The sequence below is a fragment of the Astatotilapia calliptera genome, chromosome 15 (genome assembly GCF_964374335.1).
Source record: "Astatotilapia calliptera chromosome 15, fAstCal68.1, whole genome shotgun sequence".
In the NCBI taxonomy this organism is placed as follows: domain Eukaryota; kingdom Metazoa; phylum Chordata; class Actinopteri; order Cichliformes; family Cichlidae; genus Astatotilapia; species Astatotilapia calliptera.
Window position 1 is genome coordinate 5,197,782 of NC_137436.1, and position 22,070 is coordinate 5,219,851.

The window sequence follows — 22,070 nt, forward strand, 5'->3', positions numbered from 1 at the left end:
GCAGAGGAAGGAGGCAGGGGGGAAGGGGAGGCATGCAGGTAAGATAGTTTCCTGGAGGGATTTGGATAATGATGTTGGTGATTAGGATGTTTGCTATTATGTTGGCAATGTTTCTGTGAACACCCACCAAAATATATATCTATAAAAATAAATAAACCACGATACAAGGCAGCACACTGCCGCACAGCAAGCAATGATTAAGTCTGGATTCTCAAGGCATGAATAATGTGAATTTGTAAAGTTTCAACAATGAAACAATGCGTCATAAATGAAGCTAAACATTAAAGAATATAAACAGCTATGGCACAAATGCATGCATAATTAATGCTCACAGAGCACAGAAGGTGCAAATAAACTCATGCGCCCAGAAACACACACACCCACACACACACACAGATACACCAAACGACATCCAACATCTCATGCAAACGCCGTGTCCAAAATGCACAATGTCAAATATCCTGACGCAAGCCTACCCTTTTCTAAAGGCAAGCCTTGCTCAATCATTGCTCATTTACTCCTGTTTTAGAGTCGTTTAAAAACATCTTCCAGTTCAATACTGATTATTTAAGTCGGCTCTCTATAGACGAGACAGTTACTTGGAGTATCCCCACTGTTTTCACAGCCGGTGTTGTGTCAGAAGGAGCACTCTGTCTGATGAGACATGCTAAGTGAGGTGCACATTACTTACTCAGGTGAGGGTTGATGGGAGCTGTGGAAGAGAAAGGCCAGGGATAATCGTTAGTACAAAAAATCTTAGCAGCCTGTCATTACATGAAACACTTATTAAGAGAAAATGTGCATGGAGGCACACGCCGACGTAAAAGAGGTCAACCTGTTGCACCTTCAGACTCTGTGTGGCTGCCTTGTGAGCTCTGCTATTCAGCAAGTAGCAGAGTATTACACAGGCATATATTAACCTTTTGTGAGCAACAAGGAACATATTATGTAAAGATATAGCAGAGAAATAAGAGCTTCAGTAAAAGTGGGACTCGTCTGTCTGTCTGTCTGTGTAGCCTCTGCTTTGCAGTGAGACAGAAACACACAGTGAAAGTGCTTACTAAACATTTCTGACCCATTTGTCATACAGAGCTAGCATGGTCTAACAGCCGTGGCAAGACAGGTTTCTTTCTGGAGTGTGTGACCGCAGAAACAGAACACTGTTTGCAAAGTATCTGTGCTTCATCTCTGTAAAGCACTTTTGCCTTCTCACTGTAAAAACACGAAGGAAACAGACGGCACCAATCAACTCCCGCACTCAGAACAATGATTATTGAGCAGACACAAAGAGAGATGTCTGGGATTTGAAGTGGAAAAGGTGACAGCATTTATTCGCAGTCTGTTATCTAATGTAAAAGAGTGAGGGATTAGGAAGACCAGCCTGACCACATTAATAAGCTTATAGCGCAACTGCTTATCATTACTGCCATTTACTGGCTTTGCTGATGTTCTTGTCCAAGGTGACTTCCATTTAGAACACTAAGCCTATTTTATCCTTCCATTTAGGAGCCAATAAATCACAAAAATGAGTAATAATCACAAGTGTGTCTGCTAATCAGTTTCCTGCAACTTATATCCTGTCTTTTCAAACCCATCATTATGAAAACTTTGAGATCAAACGCTAACGGAAATACACCGAGGACTTCTTTTGCATTCTGTCCACCTAACCACAGTTCAATGCTTCCCTCATTGATAATTTAAGAGGCTACTGCCGCAGCAAACACATAAAGGTCAAGGGTATCACACAGAGTTGCAGCGAGCCAGTTAGTCGGCACTTCACTTTTTGCAGAGTAAATACCATTTAACCTGTCAAGAAGATTCATGGGCATTTTCATGATCGATTGCTGACCGGCTGAATAGATGCGATACATCAGCTTTACTACAAAACTATGTTGCTGGGTGATTTATGAAACCTTGCTGTTCATGGAGGGAATTGATTTTAATCCAACCAATTAAAGTGAGTAATAACAAATCATTCCTACAAAGGAAAACATGTAGTGAGAGTGGCGAAGTACAGTGGCGCTGATGAAACTGCTGTTTTTAAAAGCTCAAGTTACATAAAAAGGAGGGATTTCTGTTTATTGTTGTGTAACTCGTGGAAATGTATGTTTGCTCGGGGATAAAAGGGGAGATAGACAAAGACACATGCCGTGAAGCAACTAAAATTGCATTTTCAGCGCACACCTTCCTTGAAAACGCTTTAAGAATCTTTTATGTGACTGTGAAAATACTCGCCGCCCGACAGTCACTGCTTCCCACTGAATCTACAGTGGACTGCACAGAGCAGCACAGACTGCAGAGGGGGAGGAAATCATCCCGCTGTTGCAGAGAAAATGTTTTAAATGACAACTTACAGCCTCGAGCCTGCGAAACGGATGCTGAGGTTTCCGACAAAACTCTATTCTTTCAGGCCCCCTCCTGCTCGCCGGCTCTCTCCATCTCAATGTCCCATTTCCTGTAACTCTCACTCCCTCCCTCCCAAATCCCTCTTTCTTCCGATACTGTGGTTATGAAAATGTATTTCGTTGTCTGCATTTTTTTTTTTTTACCTGCAGCTTCCCTCGACTGACTCACTACGCCTTAATCCAATCCAAAAGAGTGTGTCTGCTCAAGCAGTGTCTCCATACACACTAAGGAAATCAAGCTGTGCACAGAGAAGGCCCAGAGGCTACTTTTACGACTGTTTTGCATGCAAACACTCTCTCCAGATCACACTTGCATAAAACAGATAATTTTACTTCCAGTATAGATGACTATATTGGATATGGGAAAACAAACAAGCATTAAAATAAACTGCGACAGAGCTCAGCTGTTGACTCGAGCGTTTTAAATGAAGCACTTTTTTTAAAGAAACGTTGCCGCCTTGTCTGTAACTGTGTCTGAACTCCTGAAAACAAGTAGCAGACCTCAATTGCCCTTCTTCAAATGCACTATGCTGTTAAAGCAGAGATGTGCAAAACCCTCGAGCTCACTGCAAAGGCTTTAAAAAATATCCCAGATTTTCTTCTTAATGCTGCAGCACCCTGCTTTTCCCCCCATAGCTAAAAAGCCTCAAATAATGATTGAGGATGAAATGTAATTTTGATAGTTGTCAAGATAAAAACTCCCAGTGATCACACAGTGGAGTGAAGAGCGGATTTTTCTTTTCTTTTTTTTCTTTCAAACTTCTGTTATTAGAGCACATATTAGGTGCATGTCTGCCTGAATCCTGGTTTATACTTTTCCAGCTGAGAGGACAAAACAAGCTGCATGCTTGATGCATGAATGCCTTCCATCCAAATTGCCTAATTTTGATTGAAACACAAAGTGAGCTCATTGACCGCCAAAGGACATTGGTCCATGGAGGCTGTTCCGGATACAATCACTGACTTCATCTTGGCAGGATTCCCTGCCCACTGGCCTGCGGCTACATTACAAAGCAGCAGACAATTCCAAGGCTTCAGCCAAGTGTCCTCATAGACAACAGTGGCATGCCTGGTTTTATCCTTTCTTTTTTCACTGACCTCATATAATCCACACACTCCCACATTCCCATCAATCATATTTAGGGGTTATGGGTGCGTGCCATGATGTTCTGAGAAGGCCCTGTGTTGGCTCCACAGCTGCCCAACCATCAGCTGGAATAATGACAGTGTGGGTAAATGTAGTTCAGCAATCTTTCCCTCGTGTCTCCGTGACCAAAATAACAAGAGCGACATCACACCATTGTGTCCTTTTTTACAAAAGCCTACTGAGGATGCACTGCTCTGCACAAGTCCTGCAGTAACACACATGGACACACCCGAGCCATGCTGAGCCCCGTGCAAGGCTGTTCTTTCATTAGCGCACATATACATATATGCACTGATGGATTGGCATTCACTTTAACCTAAAGAACTAAGAAGTATAAATGACAGAACAAAGAAGACAAAAGGATATTTGATTTGATTTTATTGATTAGCATTCAAATATCTCAGTGAAGACAGAACAAAGATCTACCACAAAGCAAGAAAGCATGAGACAAGGCTAATCAAAAGGTATTGGCTGAAGCCATGTCATGTCACAACATGTTACAGCAGCAATCAAAACAGTTCAAATCATAAATATGCTGGTCCCAACTCTTCTACCAAAAACAAGAGTGGATTTCAAAGGAATGTCAAACGGAGGGACCATCCAGCTGAGCACAGGGAATCCATGAGTCATGCCTTGCACACTTGGTGAGCATAGATTAGCACGAAAAATGGAAACAGCAAGAATCAGCTAGCTCTGTCTGAATCTTTCAGGAGGTAAAGAATCCCAAACACCAGCACCTCTAAAGCTCAATAATTAATATGTCATATATCATTTAATTCTTACCAACTAAAAAAGAAAGAAAAAAAAAGAGTGAAAACCTCTATAGCTCAGAGATCTTTAAGGCTTTTGAGCAGTTGCCAGGCTAAAAAGAAACTCTGGGGAGTCACTGCTACAAGGCTAGCTGTTCAGTCTTTGTTCTAATCCAAGCTCACTGACTGCTGGCTAATATTTAATGAACAGATATGAAAGCTGTATTGATCTTGAATAAATGTATTCCTTTAAGTGAAAGTACTTTATAAAGCAGGACTACTGAGCATGTACAAAATACTGTATCAAAACAGCAGCTACTATATAGCTATAGCTGTAGCCAAGGACTGCGCTGCAACATGTGCTGTATCTTATTGGTCATGAACATGATTATATGATCAAAAAATGATCAAGGAAGATAGCTTCTGAGGGTTGGTACTATGTGCTGAAAGCTTTGGGTATCTTAAAAAATATATAGATAAAATATAATCTGAATTCTCAGGTTAAAGCATGCTTCACAGCAACACAAAGAGACAGAACCTGGGACAGCTTTACCACTGAATCACTGCTGGTCAAACAGAAACACCCCACTTACAGTGAGAAACTGAATTTAATATAAGATTTAGGGAGTTTTGCCTTGAGGAGAGGTGTTGTATATGTCACTGCAAGGTGCATAAAAATGGAATATTAAGAAACAGCAGCAGTGTTTTACTGTGACACTGTGAGGGTTGACTGGAGGCTTAAACATTAAATCCTGTGTATTGGAGGAAACAAGAGAGGAAGAGAGACATAGTGGGAGGGGAGCGTTATGAGGAACACCAAACAGATGCTGAGTTTGTCACTGCAGCAAAATTTAAAAGAGCATCTTCAGAGCTTGGTGACATAGCCATTCTTCATCTTGCAACTGGGGACACTGTAACCGCTTTTGTGTTTTCGTGCCAAGTCACAGAAAAGCTGCTACCATCGACTTTATGTGGTTCAGAATGATTGCTCGGCCTTTTGGGCAATGATGGAAAAAACTTCCTCTAATGGAGGACTTATGTTGCAATTTAACACAGGGCAGAAATGTTCAAGCTAACAGCTAACAAACAGACAAAGCCGTGTTTTTTCTGTAGGTTTTCTTCATTTTAGGGTCACAAGGAGGAAGAGACTATCCCACCGTGCAAGGCAAACACATGAAATACGTTTATCGGTTGCTGTTCAACTTCCCATTTATGCAAATACTCAAATAAATGAATAATTGAATGCAATTACCAAAGTGTCTGCTGAGTCTATGCACAAATTTAGACTGGAAGAGCCAGGGCTAAAGGTTTATTCAATCCCGCAGCCTCCTTATGGTGAAGCAACATTGCTTGCCACAAATTAATCCAGTTAAAATTAATAAAAATGCAAAAGTCATTAAATTGATTAATTTGGGTTAGTAAACCTTATTTGTGCTTGGACCCTTTGGGAGTTTCCCAAACAGTCAAATATTGGACATGTCTTTGAATCAGGACAATAGCAAATGCAGGACTGCCATGAAAATGCTACCTTAGATTTATATACCAAAGACAGGACAGGACTTAAACATAGTGATTACATAGCGATAAATAGAAGAACTTTTATGACTTTTTTTTTTCAATTCACTGTAAATTTTCAAACCCATAAAGCCTTTGTGCTACAGCCCATACACAGATGCCCCACAGGTCCATGTTCCCCAGTGAGAATGAAACTGAAGTGATAATGGAGATGGTCCTGGGCTGTATTTCACACATCAGTCTCAGAGCAGAGTGGATACGGTTCAGCCCTACATTAGCCTGCTACCGTGGCGTTATGCTGTGTGTGGGAGAACAGAGCAGCCCTAGAGTGATAATTAGTCCAGCCTCTCGCTGGGCAGGCGATTTGCACGTCAGCATTGGCTCTCCTCTTTCTATCTTTTTTCTCCTTCTTCTTCTTTTATTAATTTGTTCCCCTGTATCTCCCTTTTCTTCCCAGTCCTAACTTGGCTGCCTCCATCACTCCTTCTGCGCTACTCCCTGCCTTAATTAGCCTCAATTCCCCTCACTTCGCTTCGACTGTATTCATTTGGATTCAACTCCACTGAATTCAATTCAAGGTTGACCGGGGGAACCGCGCAGTATCACAAACTACTACAAAAATAACAGCGGAGAAAGTTTATCTGCCTCTCTCATTTCTCTCCTTTTTCCCAATTCTCTTTGCAGAAGCCATGATGAGCTGCAGTGAAACTGAATTATTCACAACTGCAGCACCACCACTCCGGAAGAACTTGGCAGTCAGTGATAGACAGAAAACAGTCAGTCACTTAGTTTCTGAAGATGTACATCTCAAGTACCTGTGCATCTGTTCACTGGTACTACTGGGCCAACTGTGGATACTACTGTAGTCTTTGTATTGTTTTTGCCAGCATGCCATCCCACAAGCTGGAGAATCTATCTCTGTTTGCAACCTGCTATTTCGTTCTGTAAAGAAATACAGTGTGTTTTGATGTATTCTCAGTGGTCGCAGTACACAAAATCCTTGTGATGTCCTTCTGGCTGCTATTTTTGGCTGCTGTACTTTTATCAGAGAGACTCTTCTGATTCAACCTCAGTTTAACCTCATTTGTTATTATTGCTTTATCTCCTTAAATCCAAGGCTACTGTCTGAGATGCCCACCTGAGAACCGTCGCAAGGCTATAAGGTCAAAATGAACAACCTTGAGCTCTATAGATGAGATATACTTAGGAGAATTTTGAAATACAAAGTCTATTTTGAGTCCTTTTCAGTCTGGAGATAACAACGAGTGACGATTTTGTTTCATCTGAATCAGAAATGTAAATAGAAGATTTAAAAAAAACAGCAATAATCAACGGGTCGGCGATCCAGATGTTACTGCTCCTGTTTTAAAAATTCTCGAGTGCAACTCTCATCTACATTTTGATGCATCAGAAATAAATCCTAGATGCATTTTAGTGGTGGCAGTAAAAGGTGGCCATTTCAGTCAGTGTGACATCCTTGGAAACCTTTGAAAAAAATTCTGCCAGTTGGGTTTTTATAACAAATTCAACCTGGACTCAAAACAAGGGGCCTCAGGGAGGACGAGGTCAGTATGACTAGATGTATTTATTTATTTATTTAGTTACAATTTTTCAACCTTTTTCTCTCTCTCTCTCCTGTAGCTCTTGCTTTTTTCCCTTGCTGTCCCTCAGGTAACTTCACGCTTTCTCTGGAGCAACATTAGCACTGTAGCGATCTGCAATTACTGGCTGCACCGATCTGCGCTCTGCTTGTTGTTACAAACTGCCTCCACTTCCTTTGGAACCCGGCACGCTCTGGGCAGACGGCGTCCCTCCCTGCGACTGGTTTTGTTTTGTTGTGTGTTTCCCTGTTGCGTATTAAATCATTACCAGTGCTGCCGAGCTCTTCCAAAAAAGGGTAATTATTGCAGTTTTCTCTATAAAATCTGAGTATTTGTAAAACATTTTGTGGCTTGTTTTAGAAAATTGCTACATAATTATTATTACTTTTATTACTGTAGTCTATATAAAATAAATCAAATAAAATTATTACTGTTCTATCTGGCCACCGAGTCTGGGCAAATGTACAGTAAGATTTTTATGCTTTTCATGTCAGGGTCCATGTCAGGCATGGTGAGGGCAAGAACCTTTCAAAATATTTACAATGTGAAATTGAAAAGCCATTTATTATATGAGAAACAATCCGGGGGACTAATCAGATCCTCCGACAAAGACAAAAGACAGAAAATTGCATTGTTTTGGGAGGGGGGAACCGAGCGAAGGCAGCAAAGCATGACTCATCTCTGACCAGCTCTGTTTGGTCTTGTTACCCGGGCTACATGCTTGAGTCATCTGAAGCTTCAATGTCATGATGATCTCTCAAGCACAGACACAACAAGTCAGCCTTTGCCCCGGTACAGGGGAGAGCTGACTCAAGCAATGAAGGTCACTAAGAAGGGATTAGTCAGTTGATCAGCATCCATTTGGCTCAAAGGAGAAAAGAAGCAAAGCCGGCTGAATTCGAGCTGTCTACAGATGACTGAATGTGTTACATGCAATTCAAATTACTTCAATCAGTTCCCTTTTTTTTTTCCCCACTCGCTCTTTCCTCGTACGTCTTATGCAAAATAACTCATCATCGGATCCTTGTAATGACTGCTGATGCTACGGCGAACTTTTGATATCATCATTAGTGATGAACGTACGCCGTAAGCACAAACTTCAGCGGGAGTTAAAATCTCTTGTCTCCTTTACCTTGTTTTTATCTGTTTGCTGGCTGTCAAAACACTGAAACAATGGAAAAAGTATGTAGCGCTTACCACTGTAGGTGACGATACGGATGGCGGAGTCCCCCTCGCCGAAACGCGTGATGGGCGTGAGGCGCACCTCGTAAGACTCGGGCTTTATCAGCTCAGTCAGGTTATGCGTCATGAGCTCTCCTTTGTTGATTGTTCCATCCACTGGGATCTCCTGCTCCCACCAGCGCTGGAGCCCCATCTGTGTCGGAAGAAGAACCACATGAGGTTTGGGATATTAGACATTTGCTAGTTCTGTTTATAACTAACAGATTTTCAAATAGCAAAGTGTTCCTGCTGCTGTTGAGGATTGGTATGTTCCCCTTCACCCTTTGTTCTATTTTTCCACCTTTCTGCTCCACATCTGAGCAATCAGCATCAATATGATGCAGTATATGGTATACTTGACAGACTCCTCTTTTGTTGTTACCTCCCACAGCCAAGCAGTTGGACCAGCCTTGGGTTTCTTTTTCCCGTATTTTCCTTGCTTGTATCATTTGTTCTGACTGTTAGCTCATTTTACAGACCTTACCTTTTGCTTTCATGCACCATTTGCTTCATCTAAAGTCCTCCCATGCATGAACGCTAGTCTGTAAATAAAGATCATTTGGGTTCTTGTCTCTGTGAACTGTTCACACTTTTCAAAGAGCTGTTCTCAATACTGTACCAATAACAGATCACAGGGTCTCTAATGTGATCTTATGTGATGCATCTTCACTATCAGCTATATATAGGTTCTGTATGCAGATTTACCAAATAAGGAGAGTATGTGCCATGCAAAGAAAACACATTCTCTCATTTTCCTCCAAGTGTGACCACAACTATGTAGTCCTTTAACACGACTGTATAATGTTCCATTTCATCTGCCAATTAAGACCGCCTATAGGCATCTGTGCGATTCACCAATCTGCACGATCCAAGCTGCACAACAAAAACAAATTTCTTTTGTAAGCTGATGACGGTGAGATGCTCATTAACCATATTTACTTTCGAAGCAGCTCCCAGGGTCAGAACTAAAAGACTGCTATTAAGAAGCAGCAGACACATGTTTCTATTAGCAGAAGAAACATTATCGTAGGTTTTATAGGCATTTTGTAAGTACAGTTGTGTTCTGACTGTCTGCCTGATTCCTTTAAAGAATTTCTATCATGATGTTCTGCAATTTTTTATTTTTTTTGCCATCTCTTTATAAAGGGACCTTGAATTGCCACGATTTTTCTATCTTCTCTTTCAATAATGTGCAGCAAACAGGCAAACTCCTGGCTGACTTAGTTCAGGTATCACACAAACTTTAATTCCTTTTGTGCTTTCTGATATAATGCAACCCCTCTGAAACACAAACAGCAAAGCTAGATTTGCTGGTGAGGGGCGAGTGAAGGAGGGTACATTTTATCCTCGATTATCAGATTAACAGGGCACAAAGACAAGCGATCGCGTCTGCATCACAATTAGTGACCGTACCATACAGAAAGAAGTGCACCATTAGCGGAGGGAGACAGGGATCGAATGAATGAAGGTGTGACAGCATTGAGTCAGTGTGCATGTGAGGGAACAATACCAATTAAGTAATTACTTAGAGGCTGGATGAGCCGCAATTATGGCGTGCAAGTTTCTATCACCATTAGTTTGCAGGTAAATAGGGTCCGTTGTCTCTCTGCGGTAATTACAGAGAGCGCTCTAGCCCTTACCTATGCTTTGAAAATTTTTAACTTTCCCCTTAAGCACAAAAGGCATGACAGTTAATTGCCATAAATTACACAGTGTCAGCCTGTATGTGTCTCGTCCTATGTGTGTTTCAATCCGCTAAAATAAATGATAATATGGTGAGGATATTTGCTATTGTGATATATCATAATGATGTGAGAAACTGATCAATCAGAAACTGACTACTTAAGTTGCTGCTGCTAAAAGGGTGCTTGCAAGTTATTGAATCCTCGTGTGAATGAGTGTGAAAATGCTCTTTTTCACGTAACTTTATGTAAACCTGTATTATGTACTGCATGCATTATGTTGCTGTAGTAATTTGCACATGCCCACTGGTGATGAAGTACATTACTAAATAGGCTTTTATGTTTGGCCCTGAACTGCAGCCAAGTTCTCTATCTATCTATCTAAAGAAACAATTATTTAAAAGTAATTTTTAATGAATTTTTGGAAATAGATCAGATGTTTATTATGTTCAAAAGCTGTGGCTAAAACATGAATATGAGACTTGATGTTCATCCAGTTTGCTCAAAAATTCATACATTTAAATATAAATATTAAAAATTTTATTTTTAATACCCGATTTAACCAGTAAGCACCAAAAATGAAACATTTCATGTACCTTATCTCACTGTTGTTCACAAATGCCCGTGGCATTATGTGCTTATGTTCAGGTGGCTGTATAATACTGAATAAAATTAAATATACACATTTCTGTGTGTGTGTGTGTGTGTGTGTGTGCATGGCTTTTAATATTGGTCTTGGCTAGAGCTGCTTTATAAAGGTCTCCCCCCCCCCCCCCCCCCCCTTATTAAAAACCAACAGTGCTTAAATATGCAAATCAAATCAAACTCTAAATGCTGACTGGAAAAAAACAGAAAAACATTCAACTTTTCAGACACTTTGACACATGCACATACTTACAGGCTTATGGATTCAGCCCCATTGTTTTGATTCCCATTAATGTTCACTGAATCCACACATTTGCACTCAATTAAGGCTTCTGTTTACATCCCATTAGCTTTCAATCTCCACATTTTCCCCACAGATGTAGAGAGCCGTATTGATTTAATTTCCTTTCACTGTGGCTGCGGTTCAGGAGGGGATTTATAGGAACTTAAAAAAATTAAAAATAAAAATAAAGCTGATCAAAGCGATACTAATAGACTTGAAGACAAACTCCAGAATAACCAACTGCTGACATAACGTTAGACAAGCTGATCTACTGCAGATTACTCGCATGTAGTTAGTATGACTTCTATTGATCTGCTTGCACAATCTGACTTGTCAGATCAATTGAAAAAGAAAAGGGAAAAAAGGGAGCCGCAAGATGGCAATACATGAGCTGAAAAAAAAGTTATCTTAGGAATGGAAACAGGCAATCAAGGTTCTGGACAGACTAGAAGGGCTTGAAGCCGCAAGAGTATCAAAACAAGGCAGATATAACACTGGTTCCTTGACAGGTGCAGCGATTTGTGTTTTGTGATTCTGACCGGTGCATGCCTTTCAGCTTTGGAGTCATTTCCATTTCCCTCCCCTTCAGTCGGACCGTCTCTCATGAGGGCACTGGGCGATAAGACGGAGCAGTCCATTACAGAGGCATAAGGTCTACCAGTTCTCAAGTATTAATTCAAAACTGAGAGAAAATGATAATGATTCTCAAGGAATGGCAGGGGAGCTGCTGCTGGTTCTATAAATAGAATGAAGCGGTGTAGTCCGTGTGCCAATGCTTTCTTTACTGCATCATTTTTTCCCTTTTTTCAAAAGGTATCTTTCTTTTTTTTTCCAATTTAGAAAAAGAGCCACTCCTCCTCCTCACTTCTTCTTTTTCATTTCCTCTTTGCATGCTGCCTCTGCCTCTTCTGGATTTCAACTTTTCTTCACCACAAGGCAATAAAAAAAATGTCATTATTGTCCTAAATCACTAGCAAAGGCAAAGACCATAGATAGTACACTATATGGCAAATGCCATAGGAAAAAGTCAGAATTTTCCCTTCAGTAAAGATTCTCTGACTCTGATTCTCATCTAAGACAAAGGAAGATTGGCCGTTTTACCTCGGAGCAAGCAGATAATGGTCCCCCAGATATCAAAGCAAGAAGGTGGAAAGAAATTAATTCGCCCAAACACAGATCTTCTTCTAAAACAGACTTGGGTGGTGATGCTCTCTCACTTGTTCTTCTTAAATAAAGAAATGCACATTAGATTGAAATGCTAATGTGATTTTAAAATTGCATTTGGTCCATTCTAGCACAGGTGCAGACTTTACAATCGTTACAAATGTGCACAGGACCAGCTGAAAATAGGAAAAGCAAATGTATATTCCTGGCAGGTTTTCAGACTAATCCCTGGCAAGTACACGGGCTCGGCAAGCACGACATAATTTATTACCAAACAGACCAACTGAGATAGTTGACAGAAAAATCACTGCGCTACACAAACATAACAGGTCTGAAATGTGTTCTCAAGCGTCAATTCCTTGAGGGTGTAGAGTGAGACAAACACTAAATTATATTATTCATTACAAACACAACTGTCAGGGTGTGCTCCCTAATTCGGAGCAGAAATTAGACGGATTTCACTCAAGCATGCTCCACATTTCTTCATCTTAAATTTTTTTTTTTTATTGTTTTTAACATGGTTGCAGATGCGCCTCCATGCAGCAAAGGCAACGTGAAATTCTGCGGCAAGTTCAACATTTCAAAAATGTGTGGTGCTGCACCTGCTGCTCTAAATTAAAAAAAGAGAAAAAAGCAAGATCAAATGTGCATCGCCATGGAGGTGGGGGACAAGACAGAGAAAGAAGAGCAGAGAGTGGAAGGTGCTCATTGATTGCCAAAAGAGAAAATGTAACCACGCCATCCATCAATGCCGCCTGCCTGTCATGTGTGGAGCTTACTTGAGAGGCAGGAAAAAGGAACACAAAAAAAGCAAAAAATAGGAGCTATGCTCGCTACTTCTAGCTGCGGGGACCCCTTTCACTCTTCTGATGGAAAGCAAAAACAGAAACAATTCATGGAAACCACAGACCATGTTGAGCTGACTGCCCCTGACAGGTTCTCAGTGATTCCTGCTCGGCGCACGAAGGCTCATTCACGTCCTGAAAAACTACACAATAAGACAGATATGAGGTTTGGCTCTATCAATCGGGTACAACACGCAAGTGCGAGCACGCTGTGCAAAAGCTTCCATCGTGTGTTTAATTTGCCAATAAGAAAGGCTTTTACATGCCTGTCGTGTGGGATGACTCTAATTTATGTATGAAGGGTTGGAAAGAGGCTGACCAATACCCGTGACAAGTTACTGTACCAGATGCCAACATTTCATGACTTTAAGACTCATGTAGTGGCTCTTCTGGCTGTGATAGTAGCTCACAGAGAATAGAAGACTGAACAATAGGAATGCAAATGAGCAGGCACCTCATAGCAGTCTTACCTGTCTGATGCCTAGTCTGTAGGCAACAATACGGTCCACAGCATTTGGGTTCATCTGGGTCCACTGTAGCTTGAAGCCATAGACCCTTGGCCTGTTCTGCCACAGAGGGTTGTAGGTATCATAGTAGAACTCCGGGGGGTAGGCTTTCCCTAGAGAGAGAAATAATTAAAAATAATGACCATATTTATCACAAAACAGATCTAGTCATAACGAGACATCAAACCTTTGGGAATCAAGGGTGCGTTTAATCACGTGTAACTATCACAATAAATACGTTTCCCTAACTTTGTTATCTTAAGTAAGCTGTACTTTGTTTTTCTAAGGAATCAAGTTTGCATTTTTTTTTCAATTCTGGGAACTAATTCAATTTTTAAGTGTATAAAATTCTTATTTCTGTGACAACTGTCACCTCCTCGTCTTGTAAACGGACAATTTTTCCAGTCCAGATTTAATAAACAGGTCAAATCAGTCTAAAAAAAACACGAACAATGTGCTAATTTCTAATCAAACAGACGGTTCATTTCAGTAATGACCAGCATTCTACAAAGAGCAGCTCAAATTAGCAGGTCAGAAATGAGCAGACCTGATGAGGAACTGAGCAATGTACTAACAAAACTAGTGCAGTGTAAGGGCAGCTTTTATGCATATGTTTCTGTCTGGAAACAGCAGGGCAATTGAAATCAACAAGAGGCAGCAGAGGAAGAATTAATATGTATTTGATGCTCATTTTTACCCTACTAATTTGAGCTGCTCTTGGTAGATTGCGTCTGTAATTACTGCGATGAGCTGGCTGCTTTGCAGTCTATAAATCTATAAATGAATGCATTGTTAACAGATCACCTACACAACTTTCCACCGCCATCAGAATACCTCTGTTTATTTTTCTTGTTTAGCAAATATGGCCCTTGGACTTCCTTTAAGCCAAAAGTAATTGACGTAGGATAACAAAGGCAGTTATCACAGCGTTGGGAAGGTTACTTTTAAAATGTATTCCACTACAGATTACACAATACATGCCCCAAAATGTATTTTGTAAGTATTCTGTTACGTTACTCAATGAGAGTAACGTATTCTGAATACTTTGGATTACTTAATATATTATCATGCTTTTTACAACTACATGAATGTCCTATTGCTATGTGATTTATTACTTTTACTAAAGGTTATTCGCCATACCAACTAGATTTTTAAATCTTAATATAAATGAGTAACAGTAGGTGGACATTAGGTAAGGCTGCACTTTTTGCAGCGATCTCATATAGAAAACTATTCCGCGCGAATATAAAACAGGTCCGCGGCTCTGAACCATAAAGGCATAAAACCGTAAAGAGACCTCTGTCTAATCCCATATGGAAAAGAAATAGTAAAAACTTACATGATTTACTCATGAAAGTGGCCACTTTCTCATTACTTTCATATATTGTTTTAGTAAGTATCCAAAACATACAAGTTTCATTATATAATTTTTCAAGGGATCTTATATGTGTTTTCACTCTTGTATGCTTTTCATACAAGTTTCACACAAGACAGATACAAACTTTATAAGATTTATATATATCTTTTCCATATGGGATACGTCGGGCTCCGTGTCGGGCTCGTAGCCGAAAACTAGCTTTACTTTTGTTGTCTGGGTCAACTTTGTATATATATATATATATATATTTACATTCTTCCATCTCCCGTTTCTGGTCTGTGACATCTCTTACTTTTCGACTCTTTTTCTCCTTCCCTCGCACTCACAGACACGGACTCCACTGCCCATGAGGCTACATTCTTTAGGGCTATGCCTGTAACACTCTGCCTATTGCCTTCATATTAAATCATTTTTGTGAATAATTTTTAAAAAATTTTAAAAATATTTCTTCACGCCGCAAGTAGAGGTGACATGGGCTGGGTTTCCATCGGCGTGGACACCAAAAATATAGAGTTCATAGCCTTATGAAATAGGAAAATACCGCCGTGTAATCCATTCATTTCAACAAAGTAACTGTATTCTGAATACCGCCTTTTAAAATGATAACTGTAATGGAATACAGTTACTTATATTTTGTATTTTAAATACGTAACGGCGGTACATGTATTCCTTTACTCCCCAACACTCTGTGTGTGTGTGTATATATATATATATATATATATACTGTATATATATATATTTTTTTTTTTTACATTACGCCATACTCCTGGTTTGAGTGATTCTCACCTGCCTTTTCTCCTAATAACATAGTTAACTTTGTGAGAATTAATTTTATGCCCACATGTGGCACAAACTAAATGAATCTTTCAACTTTTCAGCTTTCCGGTCACAGTAGGAAAGCTGATTTCTGACAGCTCGAGAAGGAACTGGCAGAACACGGCATTTTAATCAAGATCCAGAAACAAGCTTACAGGATGACCTTCCAGGCAAAGAATAGTAATTCACCTCAATGACACGTTGTTGTGTTTGTCCCTCTGCTTCTTGGGCTTGTTTATTGAGGGATGACAATACCCAAGGCAGATGATTTTTAATAACCATGGAAAAGACAGCAGAGCTGCCATTGTTAGCTCAAACAAAAGCGGCGCTGGGATTTGATGAACCTGTGTGAAGATTTAGCAAGCAGTTTATGAATGTCAGGCAATTGGATAAACCTGTCAAGTTAGTTTATGTCACTGACGAATTATAATAGCATTATTTGCTCCTGAGTCCTTCCCTGTGGCCTCCTTAGTGTGACAGACCCTTGAACCACTTCATCCAGTAAGATACTGGTATTCAGAGAGAGTCAGTAGAAACTTGACAGCTGATTGCTCTAAATGACACAACACTGAAGCATATTGTTGTACTGGGTGGCATTTTGTTATAATGTTGTGTACACATGCCAGTTCTTCTGTTGCTGTAAAGACATCACCAAATGCTGTTTAAGTGCAGCTTAATAGGCATGTGCTTAATAACAGGGTTTCCTGCTAAACAGCAGGTAACTTGAATTCATGAAATTCACTTTTATGTAGTTTGGTAGAAAGAAATTTGATCTCAAAGGTTTGCAGAATATTCTAGTACTAACTAAAGTTGCAGTGAGACCAAATAAAAGCCATTGTTCACTCACAGCTGTATAATCCTCAGCATCAGTTCTCATTAGAGCAAAATGGCAAAAAGTAGCTGCGCATACTGGCCTCAAACAAAATCTACTGAATATTTACGTACATTTATGGAACAATTTCATAATTTCTTTGATTGCGCTGCATCAGAGCTGAGGTTTAAACACATTCACTTAGGCTTTAATCACTCAAATCTCAGCCAGAAGTGGGGAAACTGCACATGTAAGACAAAAAAACAAAAACACAAAACAAGACTCGTGGTTTCATTCATCGTCTGACTGGTTTGATCAATTCTCATAATCGTCCAGTATAAAAAGCCAAAATCAGCACAGCACAAGCAGTGTGTTTGGTTCTTTGGTCTAGATAATAAATCAGGTTAATGGTGCTCTAGGCAGCATACTACAGATGACGTGGCCTTTTTCATGGATAAAGCTATTTAAAATGCAATATTCTGATCGGAAGGAAAACAACGCACATTCATCAGCCTGATAAAATAAAACCATTGTGAGTGAGAAACTACTACAGACAAGTACAGCGAAAGAGAGAAAATTACGCAGTACTTTTTTTCTAGGTTTTATCTGTTTTATGTTGAGCTGTGGAATATGTCTCAAAAGTTCATCAGCAGTCTACTGCAAGGTAAACCTGTCTGTTATAACAGATGACACTATCTCACAAACTGCCTCGTGTCTCGCTGAGATACTAATGAAACCAGCAAAACACATTTCCCAACTAAAATAAATAAATAAATAAAAAAACAAGGATAATTACCGTCTGCACTTTGCTTGGCACTGTTTTGCCGTATAGAGCCAGCTGTGTTTACAGCATATTGTACAGCTAATGTTACATAAACCCGCCTGGCAGATAATGTCAGACTTAGTCATGCAGCATATACAGTACAGTAAAGCCGATAAGGAAAAAGAAAAAGGCTGCAATTTGCAGTAGAGAGCAGGCAGGGAATGTTAATTAAACTCACTCACATTGTTGTCTGGATCAGTAAATTAGCTTAAAGATTTCCACACAGACCCTGTTTCAGAAAAAGCCCCAAAACAAAACAGAAAAACAAAACATGAAAAGACTCTTTTCATACTTTTCTTAGAAGTTTGACACGGAAGTCTTTATACTAATGCGCCGCATTCATTAATCTTATTTTGGGGAACATTTTTTTTCTCAAAGTACATTTCTTACAGACAAATATCACAGACTCGCACGGCAAATTATTGCCTTTTATTCAAATATACAGTGTAATGAAGCAACATGGCCTTTGCTCCTAATAATATGTTATGTGTGGTGAAGCACATTACCTAACCCACTTACACAGCCTGAAACAGATAACCCTGGGTGGGAGACATCAAACATAAAGTACAGAGGGCTTAATTGATTTTTTTAAAATCCTGTTTATAACAGCATAACCAATGCAATGATTCATACAGCTCAGTGAAAGCCTTCAGGCAAGAAGTTGACCTTGTTTGCAGACTTCCTTTTTACTTTTTAAGGGTTTATGAACATGTTTTCATCTTTAGGAGTGCAGTCATATGCTAAGCAATTCCTATATGATTCTGGGCTTTTTTTGCTTTTCTTTTTATTTGGCAGGAAGTAGGCTTACATATGGATGCACAGCTGGCCGAGACAAACAAATAACACCAAAGCAGGAACTGCTAACAGACAAAGGTATTATAGGGCAGCGGTAATCACGTGGTGCCCTTATGGGAACGCAAAATAAATCTCTATGTGTCTTTTTTTCCTTAAGGGAAACAGCACAGAACTCGCAATGAGTCACTTCTACATTTACAGTCTTCCTTCCTCCTCGACTAATCAGTTCAGTACAAAAAAGGATAAACGTTTTAATCGTTGCTGATATTAAAAAGCCCAGTGACTTCCGATTTCATCCTTCTTGGTCCGTGTAAATTGAAGGCTGCTCTAGAGGGACTAATGTTGAGATATTGTGCTGATATAAAAGAAGCAGAACTACAAAAATAGGCCAGAAAATACAAAATAAAGAAAGCAGAAAAAAAAGACCCGAACAGACTGCATCTGTCCTTCAAGCCTGACAGACTTTCAGTCTGATCACAGATAACATTATTCAGATGCTTTTCACTCTGACTATATACTGTTAGGCATTATGACCAACAGGATCCATCAGTGTCAGCATGTCTCCTTGAGCTGCATGAACTATTCAGACTCATTCTCCATGTACTGCAGGGTTGCAGTTCAAGCCAGGTGAACTGGGCACAGACTTTAAAAGGCAGGCAGACGAGTTACTTAAAACCACCAAAGGTAAGGCACAAATCTGTGCTGGAGACCAAAGATGATAAGGTTTATAAATCCCTGACTCAGAGAAGAGTGCAGGTTTGAAAGCAAAATCAATTTAGCTTTTGCTTTTATTTAAAAACATAAAAAATAAAAGAGACAAAAATATCACACAAAAGCACCAGATAGTAACTTAGCAGGAGGCCCAAGGGGCCTGTTTAAGACACATCTCAAAAAGAAAAGCTGAATAAATAAAAATGAAATAAACATTACTGAAAACAGATGATAGATCAAAAAAAAATAAAATATGAAAATAGCCTGAATGCAGAAAATGCACTCCAAAACAGACAAAAAATGTGAGAATAAGTGTTTCACAATAAAAGGAAAAACATTTTCTTATGACAGCAAATCGCACTGCAGCTAACTTTTGCACTATTGGCACACAGTTTCTGCAGCATTAGGAACAATGACTGAAAAAAAGGATAATGGAACCATACAAGCACAGCATTATGTGGAATCTGAATTCATTTCACAGGCACACTCACACAATGCAGACAATGTCTATCTGAACATTGTCCCTGAGAATTTAATTGTTCCTCTCTTCTAATTTACAACTGGCTGCCAGAAATGGGGCTTAAGCAGGAAGGCGGCAGAGAAATGAGAAACACTGCTTGTTTTTTCTTTGTAAATTTCGGAAATCCAACAAAATTATAGTACTGCAGTTTGCATTGTTTGTACTGGTCAATGGAGAGAAAAAACACGTGCTGGGCAATTTTATGCAGACTTTGTTGCCTGTGCAGAGATTGGACATATGTTGGAACTCTCCAGTCATTTTACACTTAAAGATTAGATCAGTCATGCCTGTGAAATTAGCTGTATAAAGTTTTGTATGGCTCTGAAGGAAGCATTGGAAGATTTTAGGTAAAAAGATTCATTATCATCATATATTTCATATCATATGACTATAATAAATAAATGCTACTCTTGATAGATTTTCCCCTTGACTAAATAAAACTTTCTATGTATCTTAAATCCTGAAAACAAGTAGCAGACCTCAATTGCCCTCCTTTAAAAGCACTATAGGCTTTAAAAATATCCCAGAAGTAAAAAGGCTCAAATAATGATCAATGATAATCATCAGGTTAAACTTTTTTTCTAGACTGAGTCTTAAAAATATGCCAATACAAACTGGAGGCATGGCCTTTGAAAGAAATGCACAATCTGGGCACTACTGAAGGATATGTAGAAACTGTAGTTTTACATTTATTAAAACTATTATAAACAAAACATTGACCATTGTTCTGTCTTTGTAAACTCTACAATAGAATAAGTGAATTAACTGCTATAATATTTTTCTAAATACCAAGCTTGTCAGTGTTTCACTCAGATACTGTCACAGATCACATTAAAGATGGGCACACCTTTATGCCTGAAAAGTTAAGCTAATACAAAAGAGTCTTAAACCTACATTCCTTTTACTGGCCAGTAGGGGGAGACTCCTGTGGTTGCAAAAAGAAGTCCAGTTGTAATTACGCAGGAAAACAGATCATGACTCCCTTTGTGACCAAACTAAACACTTTCCTGAGGATGTATTAGACTGGAATGCTAGTTTCACACCTTAATGAATACAGAGCAATGCTTATTTTGTTTATTATGGTCAGCCTATGTTAGAAAAAACAACCCCCCCCCCCCCCCCCCCCAAAAAAAAAAAAACAAAACAAAACAAAAAAACAAAACAGAAGGTCTATAAGTATGCAGCATCCCTTGATCTGAGTATCAGATCTGGCTTGTCAAGTCGAGTTGATGCAATGCTTATGGCGGAGAAATTCTCTGTTTGAGAATTTACAGCAGGACTTTCCACACCAACAGTAATGTCACAGGAGCCATGTGCATCTTTACTCGAAACTCTATGATCAGTGAACATTTACTTGCTATCTATTCTGAGGAGCGTGATTTGAGCATTTGCTAACAACTCAGGGTTCCCACGACAGAGAGCCCGAGCCAAAGCTCAGTGGTACACATTACATTCCTCTGAGGGGTCTCTCCCCAGGCACAATTTAATGGCCAACTTGGCCATTAGAGCCAACTCACTGTTCCCACAGATGTCCCCATGGCTTGGCACATGGGCATCCATGCATATGCACACACACTCTCCTTTGGCACAATACACTTTTCCAGGCGACAGAATTTATGGGCTAATAATGGCCTGCTGCCTAACTATGGTGTGTTTGCATGTGTCTGTCGGCATGGTAACATGTATGCTGCTCACATGTTGACTAAATCCGAAATCCAAGGACTGTGGGCCAAAACTCCCAAATCATACTTTTCACACGCTAGCACAGCCTGAGAAGACGTCAGACATAGAGCGATGGGAGAACGTCTACTGGCTTGTCTACCTGTCTTGGTAAAGTGAGTTTAAACCGAGGTGCCATCTAATTACATGAGCTACACCAATATTTTGCAAGTCTTGTCGAGAAACAGTCTTACAAGTCGCAGACGGGAGATGATATGCACTTCTTCTACTGCAGGGTATTGCCTGATTTCATGGCATTTTAGTTTTAGAATAAAATTAAAAATTTTAACTATCGAGAGCTGGAATTAGGAGACTGAGGCATGGCAGGTTTCATAGATGATGCAATGAACCAAAGTGGATTTTCTGCACCATACTCCTGTACTCAGGGAGTTACTAAAAGAGCCTCCATACCTTTGGCAACCACTGAGTCCAGATGGTGGGAATCTGGAGCACTGGGCGGGAGGAATGGAGCAATAGAGGGCGAGGGAGGGAAGGAGGGATAGAGGATGAAAGGGAGTGGAAGTAGGAAGAGGGAGGGAGCATGAGCAATAGAAGGCAAAACCCCAGCCCTGCTGAGAAAAACAAATGGCTGGAGGGAACTAGCTGCTTCTGTCTCTCTGTTCTACCTGTTTCCCCAGGAAGGGGATTTATGGCACGCACTGTGTGTGTGTGTGTGTGTGTGGGGGGGGGGGGGGGGGGGTCAAGCTGGAAAGGAGGATGAGAGAGTGGGGTTT

The 22,070-nt window shown here is 40.0% G+C and overlaps 1 protein-coding gene across 1 annotated transcript in view; it reads right to left on the bottom strand.

The window, feature by feature from the left end:
- LOC113037404 (MAM domain-containing glycosylphosphatidylinositol anchor protein 2) overlaps positions 1–22,070 on the bottom strand; it is a 190,602-nt gene that overhangs the window by 17,927 nt on the left and 150,605 nt on the right. The window contains exons 11-13 of the mRNA XM_026194431.2: positions 13,728–13,876; positions 8,615–8,792; positions 692–712 (exon numbers count right to left, since the gene is read on the bottom strand). Of these exons, the coding sequence (XP_026050216.1) occupies positions 692–712; positions 8,615–8,792; positions 13,728–13,876 (348 nt within the window). The remainder of the gene's footprint in view (positions 1–691; positions 713–8,614; positions 8,793–13,727; positions 13,877–22,070) is intronic.